The sequence below is a fragment of the Setaria italica genome, chromosome V, assembly GCF_000263155.2.
Source record: "Setaria italica strain Yugu1 chromosome V, Setaria_italica_v2.0, whole genome shotgun sequence".
Lineage (NCBI taxonomy): Eukaryota > Viridiplantae > Streptophyta > Magnoliopsida > Poales > Poaceae > Setaria > Setaria italica.
In genome coordinates this window covers 30,061,268-30,082,730 of record NC_028454.1, presented here as the reverse complement: position 1 = coordinate 30,082,730, position 21,463 = coordinate 30,061,268, and the positions used below count along the sequence as shown (strand labels likewise).

General features: G+C 49.0%; 3 protein-coding genes across 3 annotated transcripts in view; all 3 read right to left on the bottom strand.

Annotated features, from left to right (window-relative positions):
- Positions 1-247: 247 nt before the first annotated feature.
- Positions 248-4,486, bottom strand: LOC101765289 (probable receptor-like protein kinase At2g42960). Its single transcript, XM_004969191.4, has 9 exons — positions 3,993-4,486; positions 3,839-3,886; positions 2,747-3,521; positions 2,518-2,622; positions 1,810-1,932; positions 1,526-1,696; positions 1,295-1,424; positions 827-1,036; positions 248-743 (listed from the first exon to the last, which is right to left on the bottom strand). Exons 3-9 carry the CDS (start codon positions 3,406-3,408, stop codon positions 612-614), a joined length of 1,533 nt encoding a protein of 510 aa, XP_004969248.1. The 5' UTR covers positions 3,409-3,521; positions 3,839-3,886; positions 3,993-4,486; the 3' UTR covers positions 248-611.
- Positions 4,487-11,545: 7,059 nt separating this feature from the next.
- Positions 11,546-13,564, bottom strand: LOC101764898 (PLASMODESMATA CALLOSE-BINDING PROTEIN 2). The gene is made up of 4 exons (XM_004969190.3): positions 13,377-13,564; positions 12,475-13,026; positions 12,313-12,343; positions 11,546-12,197 (listed from the first exon to the last, which is right to left on the bottom strand). Exons 1-4 carry the CDS (start codon positions 13,555-13,557, stop codon positions 11,912-11,914), a joined length of 1,050 nt encoding a protein of 349 aa, XP_004969247.2. The 5' UTR covers positions 13,558-13,564; the 3' UTR covers positions 11,546-11,911.
- Positions 13,565-17,939: 4,375 nt separating this feature from the next.
- LOC101764489 (glycerol-3-phosphate acyltransferase 1) overlaps positions 17,940-21,463 on the bottom strand; it is an 8,054-nt gene continuing 4,530 nt past the window's right edge. The window contains exon 2 of the mRNA XM_004969189.3: positions 17,940-19,033. Within this exon, the coding sequence (XP_004969246.1) occupies positions 18,170-19,033 (864 nt within the window). The 3' untranslated portion in view covers positions 17,940-18,169. The remainder of the gene's footprint in view (positions 19,034-21,463) is intronic.

Below are 21,463 nucleotides of genomic sequence, written 5' to 3'. Positions count from 1 at the left end.
CCCAGAACTGCAATCAAGGATGGGCCTAAATGTGCTGCGTTACATACTTGGGCCTTGCACAGGCCTCCAAGACATCTGTCTGCCATCAACAATCCTAAGGTCGTTAGGGATTTATGTTCAAATGATCCAGGAAACAACAATAACGACACCATTTTGAGCTACTCGAGCACCTGCCTAGTCGCGAAAATCAACATGCGTTGCCAAACAAAACTTGTGGCTACAGTCAAATCAGAGAAACATTGACAAGTAGCAAGCCAGCAACACTAACAGCACAACCTCATGTGCAGCACTGCAGAAGCAGGGAGAAGTGAACCAGATTTGAGAAGGTAACAATGCAAGAACCAAAAGAACCGACCAATTGTTAAAACACCCAACCAAGGGAATTCCCTAGGCACCAACATATAACCTATACAGAGAACAGGAGACCAGGAGATTCTTCATCCAAGAATGCTTCTACTCCACCTGATACTAGTAGACCTAAGATTCAGGTAGTAACATCAGGGATTGCCCTGCCTCCACCACCTACCAACATACCCTATCAGGGCAGCAATCACCTTGGTGATCAACATCATTTCTCAGACTGTTCATGATATAGCATGTATTTGCAGGCCTCAAGGCTGAGATCGGTCTGATGTCGCGCTGCCAGTCCTCTCTACCTTCTTTCCAAACTCGGCAGAGTTCGAACCCTCTGCAATAGACTCAATATCCATGCTTCCAGTGCGACTCCTCCGGTTTCTCCGGTCCTGAATTGTTTTTTCAAAAGGTGTTATGACAATCAAATATCTTACTTACAGTATACATCAAGTAAGTTTTCAATTATTATTACCTCCCGGTACGGAACTTCTTCAGACTCAAGCATCCTGACAACCTGTCCCATCTTGGGTCTCTTTTCAGAGTCAGGATCAACACACCTTAGTGCCACTAAAAGAGCTCGCTTCAGAGACCTAATAGATGGTCTAACTTCTAAGCTTGGATCAGCCACTTCCTCTGCCCTTCGATTGGCCACCATCGTTTTGAGCCATTCAACAAGATTGACCTAAGCAAAGATGGGTCATCATTTGATGGGGAAAAGATTTTTTTTGTGAAACACAAAGTATATATAGCATTTTGACTGAACAATAGAGGCCTAAGGATCCTAGAATGGACAACTGATGGAACTGTCCCCAACAACTCTGTTGCCAGACAGATAAAGTTTAGTTGCCATTACATTGGAATGGTGGTTCTAGGAAAATGACGTAAATCTAAACAGATGGAACAAACAAAGATATAAAGTAAATAAACTCCAAGAATTTACCTCATTGGAAGATCGACTATAGTCAACAGGACCCCTTCCTGTCACAGTCTCCAGCAAGAGAACACCGAAGCTGTAGACATCGCTCTTTTCATTTAACATCCCAGTATTAGCATATTCTGGTGCAACATATCTGAAGCAACACAAGTAAGAGGAAGGTTAAACTCCATGAGTAATTGTGAAGAAACGGAGCTAATGATGAGCAAGTATTGGTGGAAAGGGAAAAAAGAATACCCAAACGTTCCCATCACTCTAGTAGTAATGTGGCTTTTATCTGAACCCAAAAGCTTAGCCAATCCAAAGTCGGAGACCTTGCCATTGAATTCATCATCAATCAATATATTGCTTGATTTAATATCTCGGTGTACAACTTTTGGTTCTATGGCTTCATGAAGGTAAGCAAGCCTGCAACCATCATAATTAGCCAAAAATACTGGAACAAATCTAGATACCTATAAAAATACACAAAGAAAATTTATAGTAGTTAACTTGTGGACTGAGAAGCTGATGAGACTTACGCTTTTGCAGTGCCTGTTACAACCTTCATGCGATTTTCCCAGCTAAAAACACCCCGCTGACACATAGCTCCATGAAGCCACTGCTCTAAGTTACCATTGTTCACAAACTCATACACCAGCATCCTATTACAAAGGGGAAAAAAGTACTGCTGTAACGTTTCCGTGAATAAAAAACCAAATTTCTACAGAAGTTCTGCGGGCTACTGTGAAAAGGATGGAAGAATGCGGATCACACAAAGAATCGATTTTTCAGTAAACTATGGTGTTCACATGCAGTACCATTATGTTCCCTAGCATGTAATACTAACAAATAAAAAGATTTTGCAACACTGAAATGCCTGCATCAAAATTCTTTAATTTGTGCAGACCAAAAATATGCTGCCAAATAATCAATAAATTTTTTATTTGCACATAGTAGAAGACCTGTACTACTATTTAGTGTGTGATCAATCAACTCTATTCCCTTTGGTACAACCAAAAGCACAATAGCAAATTAGCATTGTTTCTAACTTTAGATTCCAGAAACTGAAAAAGTGCAGAACTTTTGCCAAAATATTTACTTGTAAGGTGCTAATATTGTATAAGAATCAAAGTTTTAGCTCATCCCATTGACTTATCAAGAGTGACTTTTAAAGCAAATATTAAGGTCAATTTTCAATGTTCCTTACAAGGCTTAACATTGTATTCCTGATTGGCAGTTTCACCTACCTGTTTACACCCTCAACGCAGTATCCCAATAGCCGAACTAAATTCTTATGTCGGACATGACCAATAGCCTCAACCTCCACTCTGAATTCCTTCTCTGCCTGCCCCCTGCAAACCCAGAGATAATGTGAGTATGTGATTCATAACTAGGTGTCTAGGTATGCTAGTCCAGCTGGAGCAAACAAATTACAGAGACTAAAGGAATAGATAGAAGCCACAGGTGAGAGCTTACATGTTGTTAAAGATCTTCTTGATGGCAACTTCAGTTCCGTTCACCAGACGCCCACGGTACACAACTCCATAGCCACCTTCTCCAAGCACATTCTCCTTGGAGAAACGGTTGGTAGCAAGCTCAAGGTCACGCTGAGTAAACCAGTGACCCCAGCCAAGATGAGAGAATTCAGGAAGGCCGACCAGAGGCGACGCGGACACAAACGCCGCAGGCGAATTGGGCTTCCTCCGTGGCCCCGAGCTCCCATCCTCACCGGAGTGCACACTGGCGGCACGGTCCACATTGCAAACCGAGCTCCCCTGGCTCATGTTATCGTGATCTGAGGACTTGCTGAGCGCTAGGTGGCCCAGCGTCGCCCCGGCCGGCTCCCGGTTCGCGTACTTGTCCGGCGGCGGGAAACTCGACTGCTCGCGCTCGTGCATTGTCTGGGCAAGGCTGCGGCCGGCAACACGGTCGACGGGGATCTCCTTGGAGTAGATGGGGATCTGCGTCTGCCTCAGGCTGTCCATGGTTCTCTTCGTCCTCCGGCGTGACGCCACCCAAATGCAGATCATCAGCAGGATGGCCACGAGAAGGGCGACGACGCCGATGGCAATCCAGACCCAGAGCGTGAGGCCAAGAACCGTCCTCTTCATGTCCGAGCTCAAATCGCCGGAACCCATGGTGCTGTCAGGCTCAGAGAGTCGATTCAGTCAAGCTCGCGAGGTTTAGCTGTATATTACTAGCGCAGATCCCCTAATGCACATCAGCACGAGGTGCAGATGAAGTTTTCTTCCTGCAGAACGCGAATGAAACACTTAGAACGCCATGTATGCAGATGCTAAAATTCTGTGTATAAAGTATAAACAAATGCAGACTACGAAGCCCCTGCAAATCAAGAGAAACTACGAACAACCTCTGCTCCCTGCAAGAACTATCTTTTCAGAGATACTGCGTGGAAACAATTTCCCCCCTTTTCTTTGGCGAGATACATCGATGAAAACAGGATGCTGAACTGAATTCTACGGCCAGGCCAAAGGAAAATAGGGCCCAAAATTGCCTTGCGATCCGAATCCCATCAGGGCATCAAACGAGAGGACAGTTAAAGCTCACCTCTTTCTGCAACCGGGCCTCCTTCCACTCATCCCTCAAGCAAAGAACCTGAAACAAAAAAGAGAAAGGGGGAACCGCGCGGCGGCGCTGAGAGACCGAATCGCGCAATTAACACAGTCCCAGCTCGAAACTGGAATCAGGACAGGGATCGTACCAGCAATCGCGTGCGGGGAGGAAGAGGGAGGGGGAGAGAGGAGAGGGATGGGGGAGTAAAATGGGGGAGGAAGAGGGAGGTAGTGGATGTAGCTGGTGTGGCATTAATGGCTGGATCAGCGAGGAGTGAAGGAGGGGGTGCCGAACGAAAGAGAAACGGGTGGGGCGGAAGGCGGCAGTCAAAGAAAGAGACGGCCGGCGCGGTAGGGTGTAAAAGCGGTGAAAACCGGAGGAGGAGGTAAGATCATCGTCGACGACGAAGAGGCGAGCGTTTGTGATGGATGGGAGAAGAACGTGCCCTTCTGGTCAACTGACAGAGCAGGGTAGTAGAATAGTAACTGAGGACGCATCAGCATGACACCAACGAGGCTCTTGGATTCAGGCTGGCTCAGCTCAGCCCTTGTGCCACTGCCATGCCACCACCATTCCCTGCTTGGCTCACCACCAGACCACCTCGGCACGGCACACCTCGATATCTGGATCACCTCCTCATCTCTCTGCCTGCAATTCTGCGCTGCGGCCGGTTTCGTTGTTGCGTTGCGCGTTTTTTTAATTGGCCAGGTCTGATGGTTCTTGGTTGCATGCCGGGTCACAGCTGTCGCTGCTCATGAAATTCCCCCGGGCTCCCGCGGATCCTCTGCGGTCGGCGATTTGATGCTTCGGCGGGTGGGTGACTGGATGGATGTTTAGGAATCTGCGCACATGTTGGGTCTGCGAGCCCATCAATCACTGCCAGATTAGGCCAACCAGGATCCTCTCTTTGACCCGTCAAAACACGAAGCGGGAACCGTTTTCGAACGAGAAACCGAGTGGCTACCACGGATTTTACTGTATTTTCAGAGGGAGATTAGGCAATAGGCACACTTCTACTCCTTGGCGAGGCTAGTGGTTTCCAAATTGCTTCGGCTTGGCAGCAGTGGCCAACTTGTATTATAAGTTCAGAACAAGCTAAGTGTCCCTAAAACTCATTTTGGCACGCCCCTTTTTTTGATCTGGCACATGGATCGTCAGATGCTAGCAACGTCCAAAGCAAAGTATCCCCGGGGCTGGCCGGCACGTACCGCAGATGTTCCATCGCGAGACGGGCGACACAGACGATCACCGCCGCCCCACAAAGCAAAGGGGACCTCAGACGTACCGGCCCCGGCGGGCGGGCCACGATGCTGGTGCTGGCTGCGTAAGTAACGTGACGCGAACTGGAAAGGCATGCAGGGAGGGGACACGGGCAGGGCTCGCATGTCACAGGCAAGCAGGCCGCAGGCACCACCAAACCGGCCGCGAGTTGGCAGCCGCAGGGCACGGGATCATCATCTCCCGCGTCGCGCGGAGCGCTGGGGAGACGAGGCGAGGCGAAGCCAGCCAAACGAACCCAGCGCCGCGCGGCCGTGGCCCGTGGATCACCGATCAGGATAACACAAAAATCATTGGTTCTGCGCCGGGTGGAACCGCCTCGCCGCTCGGCGGGCTGAGATCGTGCCGTGAGAGTGAGAGTGAGAGCTTGGCGGGCGCGGTGGTCCCCGGGTTCGGGAAGGGTCCGCGCGGCGGGATTCTGTTTTTTCTTTTTTCCTTGATGATTCAGGACGCCCGTGCGGGCGCGCTCACCCACCCACCCCGTCTCCACGACTCCGCCGATGATTGGATCGCGACGACGCGCCGCTCGCTCGCCGCTTTCGGGTTGGGCTGTTCCGCCTGGCTGGCGCGCGTCGTTTTGCCGAGCTCGGCAGGCATGGGCATGGGCTGGTGGTTGTTGATACGGGCGCGCGGCGTCTGTTTGTCTGTCCGGGAAGTGGAGGCCAAACAGCTCGATCGATCGGTTGCAGCAGTGCCATGCTACGACGCTTAACTTAGCCTGTAGTAGGGACTAGGAGTACGAGGCGCCGTAATAGTGGATGGACTCTGATCGGATCAGAGTAATACTCCACAGTACTATCAGTACGTGCTACAACTAATCTACTATTAGTAGTAGTAGCTGCTTGTCCATCTACTGTTAGGAGTACGATCCAACCATAACCAACGTGTAGCTTTAGTGAGCTGTCTCTCTGACACGTCTCGTCACATAAAACTCTCCCTGGTACTGGCATCAGCAATGTCTGCCTACTGGTGACCGGGAATTGCTAGTACTCCTTTTCATTTGCCGTCCAATAATCTTGAGTAGCACGTACACCAGTGGCCTGAATTCTGAAAACCTACACCAAACAGGGGTACAGAATCCCCAAAACCGGGGGAGCACTTGGGCCTCTTCTTGTCCTCCTTTGCCGCGACGCCCGGCGCATACGCGCATGCCCTCTTGCAGTTGTGCCGGTGGACCGAGGGCACAGCGCCAACGACAGGCGCCTGCGGATGATGCTTCAGTTCATGCGTCCCCCCATCCATGATCCATGATCCATCTACGCTGTAGCCCAACAGCACCGAGATCGATCGGCTGCCTCCGGCTCCGAGCGCGCCCGCCGTGGCGCCATCGATCGCGGTACGAAGCTGATCCTGATCGATCGGTCTCGGCAGGCAGCGCATGTTACGCCTCGGCAACGGCATTATTGGGGCCAGGACCGCGCCGTCGCCGCCGCGCCCCCGGCTGCACCCCCGCCGCGCGCAGCTGTTTTCCGGTCGCGCCCACCGCGAAAAAAGGCTACTACGCTGACAAAAAGCCTACAGTGTCCGGGAGCGCCGGGCTGGCAGCAACAGCGACGGCATATGGCCACACAGTTCTTGGCTGGGGTCGACGTGGGCGTGTGTGGTGCCCGAGGCGGTATGCGTACTGCTGGTACACGTACGCCTACAGCCAGCTCATGCCGATACGATTAGTAGCTAGCCTCATACTCTCGACGTCGCCGTCGTCGTGTGCGAGCCATGGATGGATGAGCCCGACCGATGTGCGTCGTCCTATAGGCCTCTCGCCACTGTGGATTGTTATGTTCCCCAATGGTGGTATGATGAGATGTGATCCAGCTGGTTGGTGATAGAGCCGTGTACCGTTCGTTCCCTCTCGTGCCAGCGCCACACGAGTTGCCTACCATTTGCCAAGCCAGAACCCTTGGAGCCGGTGGCCCCAAGTTTTCGCATTGCCTACGGATTCGGTATATGCCCTGGGCGCCCGGCATGATTTGAAGTTGAACTATCCCAAGCCATATACAGGTGGGCTCACTTCCGGATCTTATTTCCTGGGTTTCCAAAATTGCTCACATTTTACTCCGTGCAAAGTTGAAATGTAGCTACATTTACACGTGGCCCCAGTATATCGTAACATGATACTTGATCAAAACAAATTAATTTCAATTGAACTCGTTTACTAGACAAGCCGAATCGTGAGCCTGGCGAACGAACTCGGTCGTGATTTCAAGTTTTCCCAGACTTTGGATCTGAACATTCGTTGGCCCTTTACGCAGACGGGCCCACACACCTAAGTTGGGCTGGACCAACGAACTTACTTTGCCTGCTAACAAACGAAAGCCACCGCCGGCCCTTGGGCGTGAACCACATCAACGACGCCTGGGACCCGCCAATCCCATCCCGCTTCCGGAAGCCCATATGTTATATGGCTTCCGGTGTTTGAGATTCGTGCGGATAACCTCTATCGTTGGATGCTACTTCCTCCCTTAACCCTAGCCTGCTGCAGCCTCCTCCCGAGCTCCTCCTGCGACGCACCGCCGCGGCTCCTTTCCATCGCCCGCCGGAGCTCCTCCAGCCTGCCGCGCCACCAGTGCTCCTCCCGCTCGCCGGCGCCGCCACTACTCCTCCGCGCGCCGCCGCCGCCGCCGCCTGCACCTGCGCCGCGCCGTCACCGCTCCCCCTCCTCCCGGGCGCCGCTGACTGCCCCCGCGGCCGCTGGCGCTGCCGCCTCCTGCACCCCGCCGCCCGCGACCCCGAGCTGCGCCGCGGCCCCGCGTTGCTGTTGCCCGTCACCGGCGCGCGACTCGGCCGGCGCGCCGCTGGGCTCGCCGCCGCCCCTGCGCGCGGCTCGGTCGCCTCCCACGCCGCCCCTGCCACCTCCGCCGTGCGCCATCGCTATCGCCGGAGCCGCGCGCGCCGCCAACGTCGCCGGAGAAGATAATGCTACTTGATTTTTTTTAAAAAAATGTTGAGACAGATTTGGATAAATGTTGAATACATTTGCTTGAGTTGTATTTCTCAAAATGTTGAAAGTAGCATGTTTCAAAATGTTGATCTAATTCTCGAAAATTGTTGAATTTGCTATTTTCGAATGTTGATGTTGAAATCTGTACAACTGTAATCGGATCTAACGGGGTTTAAAGCCATAAGGCTTGTCTAGCTTCTGTGTGCTATAGAGGAGGCCCCTGGTACCGGCCGGATTAGAGATTCTTCTGAACAACCCGCGCCTTGAGCAAACAGCACAGTCGAGCTGCTGGGCCATCAGCGGTCGGGGAAAAGGTCAAACAGCAGCAATTAAGGCCTAACAACTTTTTGATTGGCAAGTTGTGGCCCAAGAACAAAGACTTTGCTAGATTAGGTGGGCTGTATGGCCCCGTTTTGTGATGCCCATCTGCAAAAAATGGGCTTATATGGGCCCAGTCGGCATATTGGTTTCTATTTCTTTTTGATGCCGCCCACGGATCGGATCAAGGGGCTGTTTGGATACGAGGTGCTAAACTTTAACAGTGTCACATCGGATGTTCGGATGCTAATTTGGAGGACTAAACATGAGCTAATTATAAAACTAATTGCAGAACCTTGTGCTAATTCGCGAGACGAATCTATTAAGCCTAATTAATCCATCATTAGCAAATGGTTACTGTAGCACCACATTGTCAAATCATGGACTAATTAGGCTTAATAGATTCATCTCGTGAATTATACTCCATCTGAGCAATTAGTTTTGTAATTAGCTTATGTTTAGTACTTCTAATTAGCATCCAAACATCTGATGTGATAGGTGTTAAACTTTAATAGGGTGTTCCCAAACACCCCCTAAGCAACTAAAATTGCCCTATGTATCCTACTACCATATGTCATCGGAGTGGATTCAGCACCGTTCCTCTTCCTTTGCCTTCTGGCTTCTGCAAGACCCTTCCCATCTTTGACGCTATCCAATTTTCCTGTCTTCAAAAACCGCTGCCTTAATGTAGGTGACAATGTAGGTGGAATTTATTCTCTTATTTATAATAGACGGGTACATGTCTCTTTATATAGCTTTGACCTTCCAGTAATTATCCAGATTTCTCAACAGGTCAGACACCTTGCCATCTTTGCTTCTCTGCTACCCGTGTCTAGTGGCATCCCGCCACCTCGACCCACATCCATACTCATGCGGCCGTGTGCCTCATCAGTGAGAAGCAGAACCTCAAAACCAATCGGTCTCTATGGAATAAAGGAAGAGCAGGAGCAGAGTAGAGTTGTTAAGAGGAGAGGGAGGGGATCAAACCAATGGTACTTGTAGATAAATGTATGACATTTCTACGCCATAAGACTGCTTATCATCACAACAGCCTTCTCCACCACTTCCGCTACCCTTCTATGTCGTAATGTTGGTGTAGATGGAGCTGTCAATTGTCATATCAATGTGTTCAATCAAGTGTAGGAAAAAACTTTTTTTTATCCGAAGACTAAGCATGTGTTTGATTTTGAGGGTTGAAGTGGGTTGGGACAGATCGGACCTAAATCGACTAGCGTTTGGATGGTGATTCATGTGGGTTGGGACAGACCTCAGAGAGAATATACAACGTAGATGTGGGTTCATTGCATCCCCTCAAAAAGAGATTTTATCATAAAAAACGTAATTCGATGAAGGATGAAACACTAGCCGAGAAAAACATAGAGACAAGGGATGTACCATTAGAGGTGTGTAAGGACTCGGTGCTCGTAGTCTAAGAAGCGGAGAGGTGAATTAGGTAAACTTAATCCTTAGCCTATGGTTTCCACTACTTGCGTCAAAAATAAACTAGATCATGCTATCTAGATGTGTATCTATGGTTGATCTAGTGAAACTTCCCACCCAAAAAGAGTTTTGCAACCTATAGCCAATCCTAACAAGAACTACTCTATGAAAGTAGAGGCACACAAGTTGCAAGTATGAAATGCAAAAACGTAAAGGAGTGGGTTAACTCAGCACGACGATTTTTATCCCATGATATCGGTAGACAAATGCCACCCGTAGTCTACGTTGGAGCTCCACCAAGGATATGCTTCTGGTTACCAAGTCTCTCCTGATCAAGATTTTAAGCTTGTCACAAAGGCTCTTGCCAAGCCGGATGAGTAGCTTGCCACTAAGGCCAGGCTCACCACTTCCTCTCTTCCAGTCACCTTGACGTCGTCTCCACTTCGGAGCTTCTCCACAAAGGAAGAGGTCTCCAACAGTCTTAAAGAGTCGTTGCTCCAACAGTTAGTTAAAGTGTACCATCGGATGTTCCGATGGTAGTATTTTGGCAAGCATCGGAACATCCTGTGCTACTAGCCGTTGGCCTCCCCGCGCCCAAAAAGCTCACCAACGCAATCCACCGATTCATCTGATGCTATCCGATAGGCATTGGATCATCTGGTGCTGATGGTTTTCAGCCCAAAACCTCTCTGGAACTTCTTAAAGTAAATATGCTTCGTCCGATGGTCATCGACGTATAATATCGGATCATCCGATGCTTCCTTCTTCTTCTTCTTCTTCTTTGCCTCAACGATTCGTCCGATGCTCACAGAAATTAAGCCATGGATCATCCGATGGTCTATCTTGGACTTGCCTCCAGCACAGTGTACCAAAAGCTCTGGCACTTGCTCCGACACTCTTCATGTGGGCCATCGGAACATGGTCATTGTTCATCTGCGCGTCGCAGCACCGACTGATTCGGTGGCTTAATCTTTGCATCACCGAATGAGTCAGTGACTTGTAACAGTGCACAAGTCATGCTTTGCCATGCTCACCGATTGATACAGTGGCTCTTCCCGTTATCACCATTCTTTTCATGGCTTTCGTTGCGGTTTGCTTCCATGGGACCTAAAACACCTTCAAGGTATATTCTAAACAATTTATTAGTCCCAAAGATCATGCTGTCATGTAATTACCAAAATCACAAACAATAATCTAATGGAGCTATGTTCGTTAGAAGGTGGTTGGGTGGAGGGTTGTGAGAATGCATGGGTTTTTGTCATCGCGTTTGTGAGATATAAGGCCTCGTTTGGTAGAGCTCTGACTCCTCCCAAAACGGCTTCGGCTCCAGCTCTTTTGGTGGAGTGGCTTCTCTAGTGGAGCTGAAGCTATTTTGCAAAATGTTTGGTAAAACGGCTTCTCAATAGCGATATGGGTAATTTTATGATCACTTAATGCTTGGAGAGAGAGGAGAAGCCGGTGAAGCCACCTTTTTTTTTTTTGCTCCTCCTCTCTAGTATAAGCCATTTTGCGGCTTCTCCTCGATTTCGGTGGTGGAGCCGTTTTGAAATTGCCCCTTTGGTAGTGTTTCACCAAAAATCGGTGGAGAAGGACTTTGAGAAGTTAGGGCCTAAGTTTCCAGCAGCGCATCATCCCCAAGAAACTATAAAACTAATACAATCGGAAGCTACAGCTAGTTTAGAGCTTTAGCTCCTTATAAATCGTGATCAGCTGTATAATCTGCAGATTGAAACTGTCGGTATTCCCTTGGTAACAATGTTATTCAGCATAAGCAAATGGAGTGGGCAAGGAAACAAATTTTCTGATTATACTCCTAAGTAGTACAATAGTAGAATATAATCCCCAATATATATAAACATCTGATGCTTCCGCTAGAACTGGGGCGCTGCATCGCCACGCTTCTTACAACATCATCATAAGCAGATTTGCGGCTCTGCTCTCCCCGGCGCCGGGCAGCACCACGGAGAGGCCCCTGGTGCAGTGCAACGAACCAACTCTGGGTCTTTCAGCCACCACGCACGGGGCGCGCCATGAAACGTCTGAACCAATGAAACTGTCGTGTAGAACTGCCATCTTTAGATGTCTCCCTCTCATTTGGAGGCGTGCAGGGATATCATCGCGACCAGGACGCACAGGAGCGTCAGCGCCGCCGCCCTGCCCTGCCCCGCCGTCGCGGCGGCGCCGACGTCGTTGTAGTCCGGGGGAGACGTTGATCCGTAGCCCGGAGGGGACATCGAGCCGTAGTCGGGTGGGGATAGTCCGTAGACGGGGGTGCCGGTGTCCGGCGTGGTCGGTGTCGGGGTCATCGGGGTGGTCGGGACGGTCGGCGGCATGGTCGTCGGGGATGGCGGGGGCATCATGGTCTGTCCGCCACCGCTGCAATTTCACAACACAATCAGTTTTTTTTTTCAGCACGAACGGAACTTTATTAAGAATAATTTGTTCTGTTTCAGACTTTCAGGTCCTTTTGTGAGTCGCACGAACACTTTACCTTGATGATGGATACTGGCACGACCCTGAACCTGCAAGGTTGGAAGAAAGTTGCTTGCGTGAGAAACATCTTTGGAAGATTCTCTGCTGATCAATAAGGACGCCAAGAGATGCACACTGTCACACTGTGGTTGCGACTAGAGGCTGCATTGGCGTAGCTTACTGGGATCGGTGTTGGTGATGGTGGCGGTGCCGCCGAAGTCGCAGCTGGTGGGGGCGGGGTTCTTCTGGTAATAGCTGTTGAAGGCGTAGGACGCGTGGTCGTGCACGGTGTCGGGGTTGAAGCAGCTCCCGCCTTGCTGGATCGGGGAGCAGTCCGCGCCGTAGCCGCAGGCGTAGTCCAGCGCCACCTGCAGCGCGGTCGGGTTCGCGCTCTGGCTCGCCACGCACCACGTCCCGCCACCACCGCCGCCGCCGCCGCCGCCAGCACCAGCACCGCCGCCACCGCCACCGCCACCAGCACCGGCGCCACCACCAGCACCGGCGCCACCACCAGCACCGGCGCCGGCACCGCCGCCACCGGCATCGACCCCGCCGTTCCCGGCTGCCAACGACGGGAACGTGGAGGAAGGACTGCCCGGCGCCCAGCCCGGGTCGGCGGAGGCCGACATGGGCGTGGTGACCGTGGGGTAGGACGGCTTCGACACCGAGACCGTGGTGAGCATCCTGTGCGGCGTCGCTCGATCGGCTGCCTCTGCTCTCCTCTGCTCTGTTCCTGTCGGGATCAGACGGAACGAAGGCGGTTGATTAATTTACTTCTCGGCGGACCTAGCAACTTCCTGTTTGACGCTTTAAGTTTTCATCTAGGTATCTAGGTCTTGTTTCTTCATTATTAGAGCAAACAAAAACATCGTACTGAACAATATTTCCTCAAAAATCAGGTGAAAAGAAGAGCATCAAACGATTCAAGTAATACGAAACATCATCACATTCTACACGAGAAATTCAAAAGGTACAGAACAGACAAGCGCTATGCTTCATGACTGCAAACCTGATCACTACCAAGCACGTAGCTATAACTCGAACAATTTGGAGTGAAAAGAATGCGAAGAATCAGCAACTCACCGCCACAGACAGCAACAAGGACAAAAATGAGCCCTAAGCGCTTAAACGGCTTATGACCCATGTCGTTTCTCCAAATCTCAGCCTTGATCTCCCTCCAAAACCCAAAGACAAAACCAGGCAGCGACGGACAGCTACTTGACGAAGAGGTGTAAAGTAGGGGCCTTGCTTTCTCTGCGTCCATGGCGTATATATAAGGGGGTGTTTGGATACGAGGTGTTAAACTTTAACAGTGTCACATCGGATGTTCGGATGCTAATTAGAAGAACTAAATATGAGCTAATTATAAAACTAATTGCAGAACCCTGTGCTAATTCGCGAGACGAATCTATTAAGCCTAATTAATCCATCATTAGCAAATGGTTACTGTAGCACCACATTGTCAAATCATGGACTAATTAGGCTTAATAGATTCGTCTCGCGAATTACACTCCATCTATGCAATTAGTTTTGTAATTAGCCTATATTTAATACTCTTAATTAGCATCCAAACATCCGATGTGACGGGTGTTAAACTTTAACACTTGGTTGCCAAACAGGCCCTAAACATGACGCCGTCACGTCGAATCACAGGTTCCTTCCGCGGCAGGGGAGAGAGGGGGAGAAAGAGCGACAAGGAATAAGAGGAAACTTGGGAGGGGAGGATTGGAGCTTTGCGAGGTTGGAGCACGCAACGGATGGGTGGGCAGCACTAACATATGGCAAAGAAATGCACGAGCAAAGCAAAAGGCCTTGGTCGATCAGGGGGGAGATCTAGCTCGACGGGGGAAGGAAAGCTGCACGGGCAGTAGTGCACTTTGGAGGTGAAAGAATTCTTCATGTCGGCTGCATCCCTGATCGCATCGGTCGGAGCGAGAGCATCGGGATTGCGGAGAATATTTGGCTTTGCGGTTTAATATCCTCAGAACCCGTACGAGGTTCATGCATGTTTGTTAATGGAGTTTCACAGGGTACTATAGCTCATTAGTCATTAGCTCGATCTGTGGATTAGAAAATTGTTGGCCATATTTTGGAGGCCTGTTTTGAAACCAGAACGTTAGCTTTGGCTTTGGCAGGCGAATCCGCACCTTAATGATGCGAGACTAACAACAAACTGTAGGGTTGATCCTTTGAATTTCATAATCTTATTCTGAACTTTGATCTGTTAATTTTATCCCTCAAGTACTCGGTTTTGCCGACAATAATCATTCTTCTGTTTTGTTCTTTCAAGTTCAGTATGTGCAGGAATAAGGATGGGTGCAATCAAGTTAAACCAATCATACATCTTCTGCACACAGGATGATATACAGCAACCTATTCATATAAAAAAAAACAGTAGCCATACATCCGTGATGATTCAAGTCTGAAACTAATTAAAGAAACCAGAATAAAGTGCAGCAGAAAATCATGGATATACAAGTACTATTTCTGACAGATATGCCTTTCTAAAAACAGTTCCATTTCCACTAAAAAAAGAGAAACAGTCATTTCTATATATTGTGCAGTATGCCTTTCTAGAAACGGGCATAACGAGAAATGAATGTTTCTCTACATTTCAAAAACTGGCCCATACTTGTCAGTAGCCATCATATCGTCGCCACTAGAGCTCTTGCATGCGATCATCCACGTACACAAATTCTGCCGCCGGAGCACCGACTAGCCACGGACTGACGGTGCGCCGGTGGTTGGAGCAGAGAAACAACACTCCTTTTTCTCGCCGGCAGAAGCTCTGGTCCAGCAGCCTTTCACTGTAGTAACTACTAGTAGGATAGCTAGTAGACTGAGAAAAAGGCCCACCTTGATCAGAACTTCAGAAGCTCTGCTCTCAGCTCACCTTCACCGCTCTCTAAAGACGACGATGCCGTTCGCCTCCTTTTGCTCCCTTTCCGCTGTGCAGATATCATGGTGGCCAAAGCGTCAAGATTTGCTTTTTGTACATCCAGGCAACGATCCTGACCGAGGCGCCAATCAGTGAGGGGCTAAGCTTGATCTGCGCCAACAACGGTGGACTAGGGCGCAATGTAGGCACGGAATCTGCCGAGCCATTCGTCGGTTTGGAATGTTTTGATGGGCCTTTCTGGAGATTGAGTTGATGACGGCAAGACCTGTTTGGGCTATTTCCACAATTGGTGGTGCTGACGGATCCCCACCAATTTGGGCTTGTCAACGCTTGAGCCTTTTTAGGGGCCTCAGTTGTCCCCACTCTAAATTGGGCCAAATTTAATTTATGTTCAGGGTATCCCCGGTGGAGTCGTTTTGAGTGAGGTTCCGTCTCTAAACCTGCTTGTTCTCGTTTCGGTGGCACGCGCTTTTTTTTCTTTTTTTTTTTTACTGCTAGCGCCTGGACGTAACCTTTCCGGTACCGCTAGCGCCTCGACGTAATCGTTGGACAGTGGATCCTATATTAATTATTACCCAAGCACTTATACGCGGACATCGTCCTACCACCGTGATCCTATACTGCTGTTTCGTCACGAGAGGGGAACCCAACGTCACGCGGCTCAGAGGGCAGAGAGATGATTGGTTGGAGATTTGGATAAGATGAAAATAGTTCATGCACCATAAAAAATTGCATCCGCAGTATTATAAAATAATCTATGCAACATCGAGAATATAATAAAAAAAACTGTGAGTGCCGCAACATCAATGAAAACTTATTGCAACAACAAAAAAAAGCACATGCGACATCCATAAAAAATGCTACTGCAACCTTGAACATAGCATCACCATCTACATCGATCCAGTTGAGTTGTACAGGAAAATAGAACTGGATCCAATTCTGAAACATTCGAATAAATCTATCGCAACAATTCATTTTGCTCTTCCAGAATCTAGTAAAAAGCTACTACAACATCAAGAAAATATTACCGCAACAAATCGATTTACTCATTGAAACATGTATGGATGCAAGTATGGATAGCATCACCATCTCCATCGATCCAGTTGAAACATTAGAACAAGGCTACTGCAACATCAAATTCATTGAGCTGCAACATGAAATCGTTGCCTTCACGAAGTTAGCCAGCGAGGAAGAAGGATACCCACGTGGCAACACCAATTCCTACCTTAACATCTCAAATGAACCATTGCAATATGCAAAATCAAATATTGAAACATCACAAATCCTGAAGAGGGGGCAAGCAAAAATCATAATAGAAATTCCAGAAAAGTGAACAAAATCTGCAACAAGAGAAACAAACAATTGAAACAAATGAAATAAATACACAAAATATCTGAATTGGCTATTGTGGTGTGGGGAGGAAGAGGATAGACGTGGGGGCGTGGGGGCAATATTTGCTATTGTTGGCGAGCTGTTGCAGGCCGAGGTCGTTGCCTGAGGAAGCCATCCCCACCGCGGTGATGTGGACAGGAGGCGAAGGGCTTGCCGCCTCGAGGTACGGGCTGGGGAGCAGAAGGGCCGTCGTCATGGTGGCGGTGGGCTCGTCGACTGGTGGAGGAGCGGCGATGGCCTCAAGCGTGGACCACCTCGCGTCCCCCGCTTGCGGCACGAGGGGAGGCAAATCCGTAACGGCGATGAAGGAAGCAGGCGGCGAGGGCGGGTGGGGCAGGTCAAGCGGCGTCGTCGGTTCATCTCCGCCGCGGCCACGCCCAGCGCCGCCATGGCCTCCTCGCCGGAGGGCGCCAGCTGTGCTGTTGTGCGTCGCTGCCGCGCCCGTGGGAGGAGCCACGTGCGGGCCTCGGCGAGCAGAGGGAGCACGACATTGTGTGCGGGCGCAACACGGACTCGAGGCAGGATACAACAGCTGGGAAGTTGTGCCGGCGCTCAGCCTCATCGACCTGAGGGAGCAGAGGGAGAATGGATGGCCATGAGAAAAGCAAGGAAGCAGATAACGGTGGGGGATATGTCTCTGAAAGGAGGAGTCGGCAGTGGATAGCTTGTGGACGATGTAAAAAAGAAGCAGTGAAATATGTGGAGCATGTTGCGTCACGCGTCATTGGTCTGTCCGGAAAAACGTTCTCGCGTCGGACGCCCCGTGGATAACATTACCGTTTGTTTTTTGAAACGCATGCGCCTTGCTTAATTGTGAATTTGTGATTTTGTTGAGAAGAAATACTTTTCGTCCTTGCGCCGAGCCGAGCTGCTGACCACCTCAAAGATGTGTTAGATGTGGACTCTCAGGATCGGGACTTTGCTGAAACTCAGCAACGGCCCTGAAGAAGATATGTTACTCTGAAAGAAATATTGCAGTTGACGATGCTCAATAGATATTTTCAGCAGATGAGCTATCAAAGTGGGTGGCTGATGTACATAAATGTGAAGGTAAGAGATCGCTAAAGGCGCTTGATTGACAATCTACAAAGAAATTGTGTTTTTCTTTGGAGCTAGAGTTGCTAATCGAATACTGTTGGGGGCCTTCGTTAAGGAGATCTAAAAGAAGCGTGCGGGTCTGCTTAAGCTGAATAAGCCAGGAGTGATAATTTGTTCAACAAAATTTCTCCAAGATTTTTTGACAAGGATGCATGGCACACCACTAGCACTGCATTGTTTGGCACTCCATCTCATTTAGGATTAGCTGGAATTGGCTGATACTACAAAAAGTTTTGAAAAAGGTTGGCAAATGATTCTGCAAGACGATCAGACCAAATTAACATATACTATTTGATTCGAACTTCAATCCAAGCATCTACTATTTGATTAGTCTTTGGAGCTAATCAAACATTCTTTACACAAGAGAACCAAAATATCCATTACTTGCACACAAATTACAGTAACTAACTTTTCACAATAATTTACTCAGCATGTATGCATAAAAACACACCCAGCTGTTGCAGTTGCAGCGCACGCCCGGCGCTGCCTACTTGGCGACCACGCCGTCGTTGCCGGCCAGCATCATGTACTTGTCGCGGCGAGTCAGCCCGGTGCACTCGAACTCGAGCGCCTCGCCGAGCCGCCGCTGCACCCAGTTCGCCACCTCCACGCCCGTCCTGCCCCCGGCGCGGGTCCACTCCCGCGGCACCGCGCCCAGGAACTCCACCCGGTACGACGGCGCCGGGTTGGCGAAGAACGCCACGGGGTCCAGCCACTTGTGCCCGCTCGCCGTCGTGCCGTAGAGCGCCGTCACCTGCGCGTCCAGCGCCACGGGCTCCATGTCGTCCGCGAGCTCCGCGAACAGCGGGCTGAACCGCAGCAGGTAGGGCTCGCGGCACGTCGTGCCCTCGGGGCACACCGCGAGGTCGCCCTGCCTCAGCAGCCTCGACATCGTCTCGGCGTCCCGCGCGCGGTCGCGCGTCAGCCGCACCGTCTTGATGGGCGCGATCAGCTCTGAAAGCCGACTGAGGCTGTACGTCAGGGCCGGAACGGGCTTCTGCAGAGCCGAGGAGAGCATGATGGGGTCGACCAGCGTCCGGTGCGTGCACACGTAGAGGACGCCCCTGCGCTGCTTGCCATCAGCCGGCGGAGTGCGGAGGCCGGAGGTGCGGTAGCGGAGGCCGAAGATGGCGGCGGCTAAAAGCTGGATCTTGAAAGGGAGGACGATGCCGATGTTGATGCGGATGACGGAGAGGATGACGCCGAGCGGCAGGAAGAGGAAGAAGGCGAGCATGGATGCGGGGGTGGGGAGGAAGGCGAGGCGGCCGTCGTGGAAGATGAGCGCCTTCGGGTGCTTGTCCCGCGGTAGCTTGGCGCTCTCTGCGCTCTCTCTGCTCACGACATAAACTTCCTGCGAGAAACGAAATCATAGCCGGTCAGTAAGATATTCCTGTGAGAAATGAAATGGTTCGATGGAATGAAATTCGGGTTGGCATCTTGCCCCACTTAGGTTCATCGGGAAAAGTTTATTTATTTCTATGAGATTTTAAATTACTCTGATTTAAGTAAAACAGGAAGTATATATTGGTGATTTAGCTTCAAGGCTCTATCCAAACAGGTTTTGGCATAGAAAAGAAAGGTTAACGTTTTCCATCTTCACAATGAGACTTCATCACTTTCATTTTATTCAATTTGTTTAATAGGATTTCATCACTTATACTACTGCTATTATTTTACAAAAAATTCCCCAGATAATCAAAATTGACTAGTCAACAATTACTACTCCCAGTATTTACAGAAGTAAGACATTACTACTATTTTCCGTTCATCAAAATATCTGGGCTCCCATAATTTATATTATGGTTGCTGTACGCCAAAGGGAAATTACGACGCCTTTCAGCCTGATCTTAGACCCTAACTCATCCTCCATGGACGAATCCTCCGTGGACGAACCTTGCGAGGCTGTATTATGTATAACTATACTAAAAGAATATTCAAGGACAATAACTTAATCATTCATGTCCTGTTCTCCTTTGAAACAGTGTTATTCGATCTAGTATAAATTCCAAGGATTTCTTTTCCTCCACTTGCTCTACGGATCATCAAGACACTTTTGCATCTCCCCCAACCAAACGTGGACAAGGGCATCCAGTGAGACAATTATTTGTGTCCTCCTATCAGTATCAACCTGATTGCGTCAAAATTCATAGACGCCGTTGGTCTTTATCACAGTATGTTGATTACTCGGAAGGCATGTGGTGCCAACAAACTAAAATCTGTTAAGGTACGGTGAATCTTTGATGTCTTTGATCATTCTCAATGCAAAAAGTTTCATATTTATGTTTTGAAGAGTGCCACATAAGCAAAAATGTATATAGTTCATAAATGAAATAGTTCACACAATGCATAGTTTCATATTTTGTTATTTCCAAGACTACATGCAAGACACAAAGATCTTGGAAATAGTGTACACATGGTTTCATCCTCATAAAACTACTTTCTTCTCTTACCTCACAAGTAGTATACCATGTCATCAAAATTGCTTATGTGGCTGATCATTTATGGTCATGATTACCTAGAGTGACACATCATCTAAAAATATTTGAAACTAGGATGAAACACCTCCCCTCAATGCATAGTTTCATCTCTTGTTATTTTCTAGGTTACATGCAAGACACAAGCTGTTTAGGAAACAGTATACACCGGGTTCATCCCTATGAAACCCATTTCACCTCTCCCTTCATTAATACACTACCACATCATAAAAATGCTGAAATGGCAGTCTACTTAATGGGCATGAAACCCCATTAAGAATAGCCTGAGTCAGAGTTTGAAAATCGTTACCGAGATGATCCATATCAATGAATGTCTGGACCCAATACAACATTCAATTGCTAAAAGAAGGTCCAACTATTCATGAATGATTTTCCGAGTACTCCTAAGGCATGTACACACCACATTTATTTTCTTAAAAAAGGGTCAAACTATTCATAAATGCCCTTTCCGGCTACTGCCTACTCATCCAACATGGCATTATCTATCTACATTTATTCGCATAAAAGGAGGACTAGTTATCCACGAAAGACTAGTGTTGTCTCTATCAATCCATGAATAAGTAGCACATTTTTCAGAACTACTAGAATATCTGTTGAAAGATGATGATTAAATACTCCTAAACAAAAATAAACAAACATCACCACTGCACCAATCTAATTGAATATTTGCAATTTTATAAACAAATCTTAAGTTAAGCGAGAGGAAGACAATCTATGTAAAAAACAATAATAGAATACTGTTAAGTCCGATGTTGATTGGAGCACCAGCAGATCCGTGACTAAGTTTTCGTTTTCGGACTTCAATAACGATCACTGGCAACGCAACTCAATTTGACAACGTTGACTGAGTTTTCGTTTTCCGACTCCAGTATCGATCGCTGGCACACCACTCAATTCGACAACGAACACAAATCGGACTGCTCGTTTTGTACAACGAGTACCAAATCAATTTACTGATAGCTGTGTTCGCTGTCGATAGCCGATACTCATTTCCAACGCTGCTGTGTGCACCGTGGATGATTTATGATCGCTTGTACGCATCTGCAACAACAGGCTAACTCTGAGGATGCCCCCCCCATCTCCGTTGCCCAGCACTGTGGACCAGAGGCCACCTTCGTGGAACCAGTACCTTGGACCTTATACTTTGATGGATCATCATGTGGGGCCGGATCAGGAATCGGCATCGTCCTCATATCGCCTCGGGGGGCAAGATATGATTTTCTCTCTGCCGATAGAAGCATCCGCCACTAACAATCAAGCAGAGTAGCGAGCTTGTACTGAAAGGG

What these genes read in the sequence shown, in the direction of transcription:
- LOC101765289 (XM_004969191.4), bottom strand. Translation starts at nt 3,408, where the DNA reads ATGGGTTCCGGCGATTTGAGCTCGGACATGAAGAGGACGGTTCTTGGC. An exon ending in AAGAAGATCTTTAACAACAT is followed by an intron (nt 2,623 to 2,746) that starts GTAAGCTCTCAC and finishes CTGGGTTTGCAG; the next exon opens with GGGGCAGGCAGAGAAGGAAT. An exon ending in TGCGTTGAGGGTGTAAACAG is followed by an intron (nt 1,933 to 2,517) that starts GTAGGTGAAACT and finishes CCTTTGTAATAG; the next exon opens with GATGCTGGTGTATGAGTTTG.
- LOC101764898 (XM_004969190.3), bottom strand. Translation starts at nt 13,557, where the DNA reads ATGGACGCAGAGAAAGCAAGGCCCCTACTTTACACCTCTTCGTCAAGT. An exon ending in CCTTGTTGCTGTCTGTGGCG is followed by an intron (nt 13,027 to 13,376) that starts GTGAGTTGCTGA and finishes TGATCCCGACAG; the next exon opens with GAACAGAGCAGAGGAGAGCA. An exon ending in TGCCAGTATCCATCATCAAG is followed by an intron (nt 12,198 to 12,312) that starts GTAAAGTGTTCG and finishes GTGAAATTGCAG; the next exon opens with CGGTGGCGGACAGACCATGA.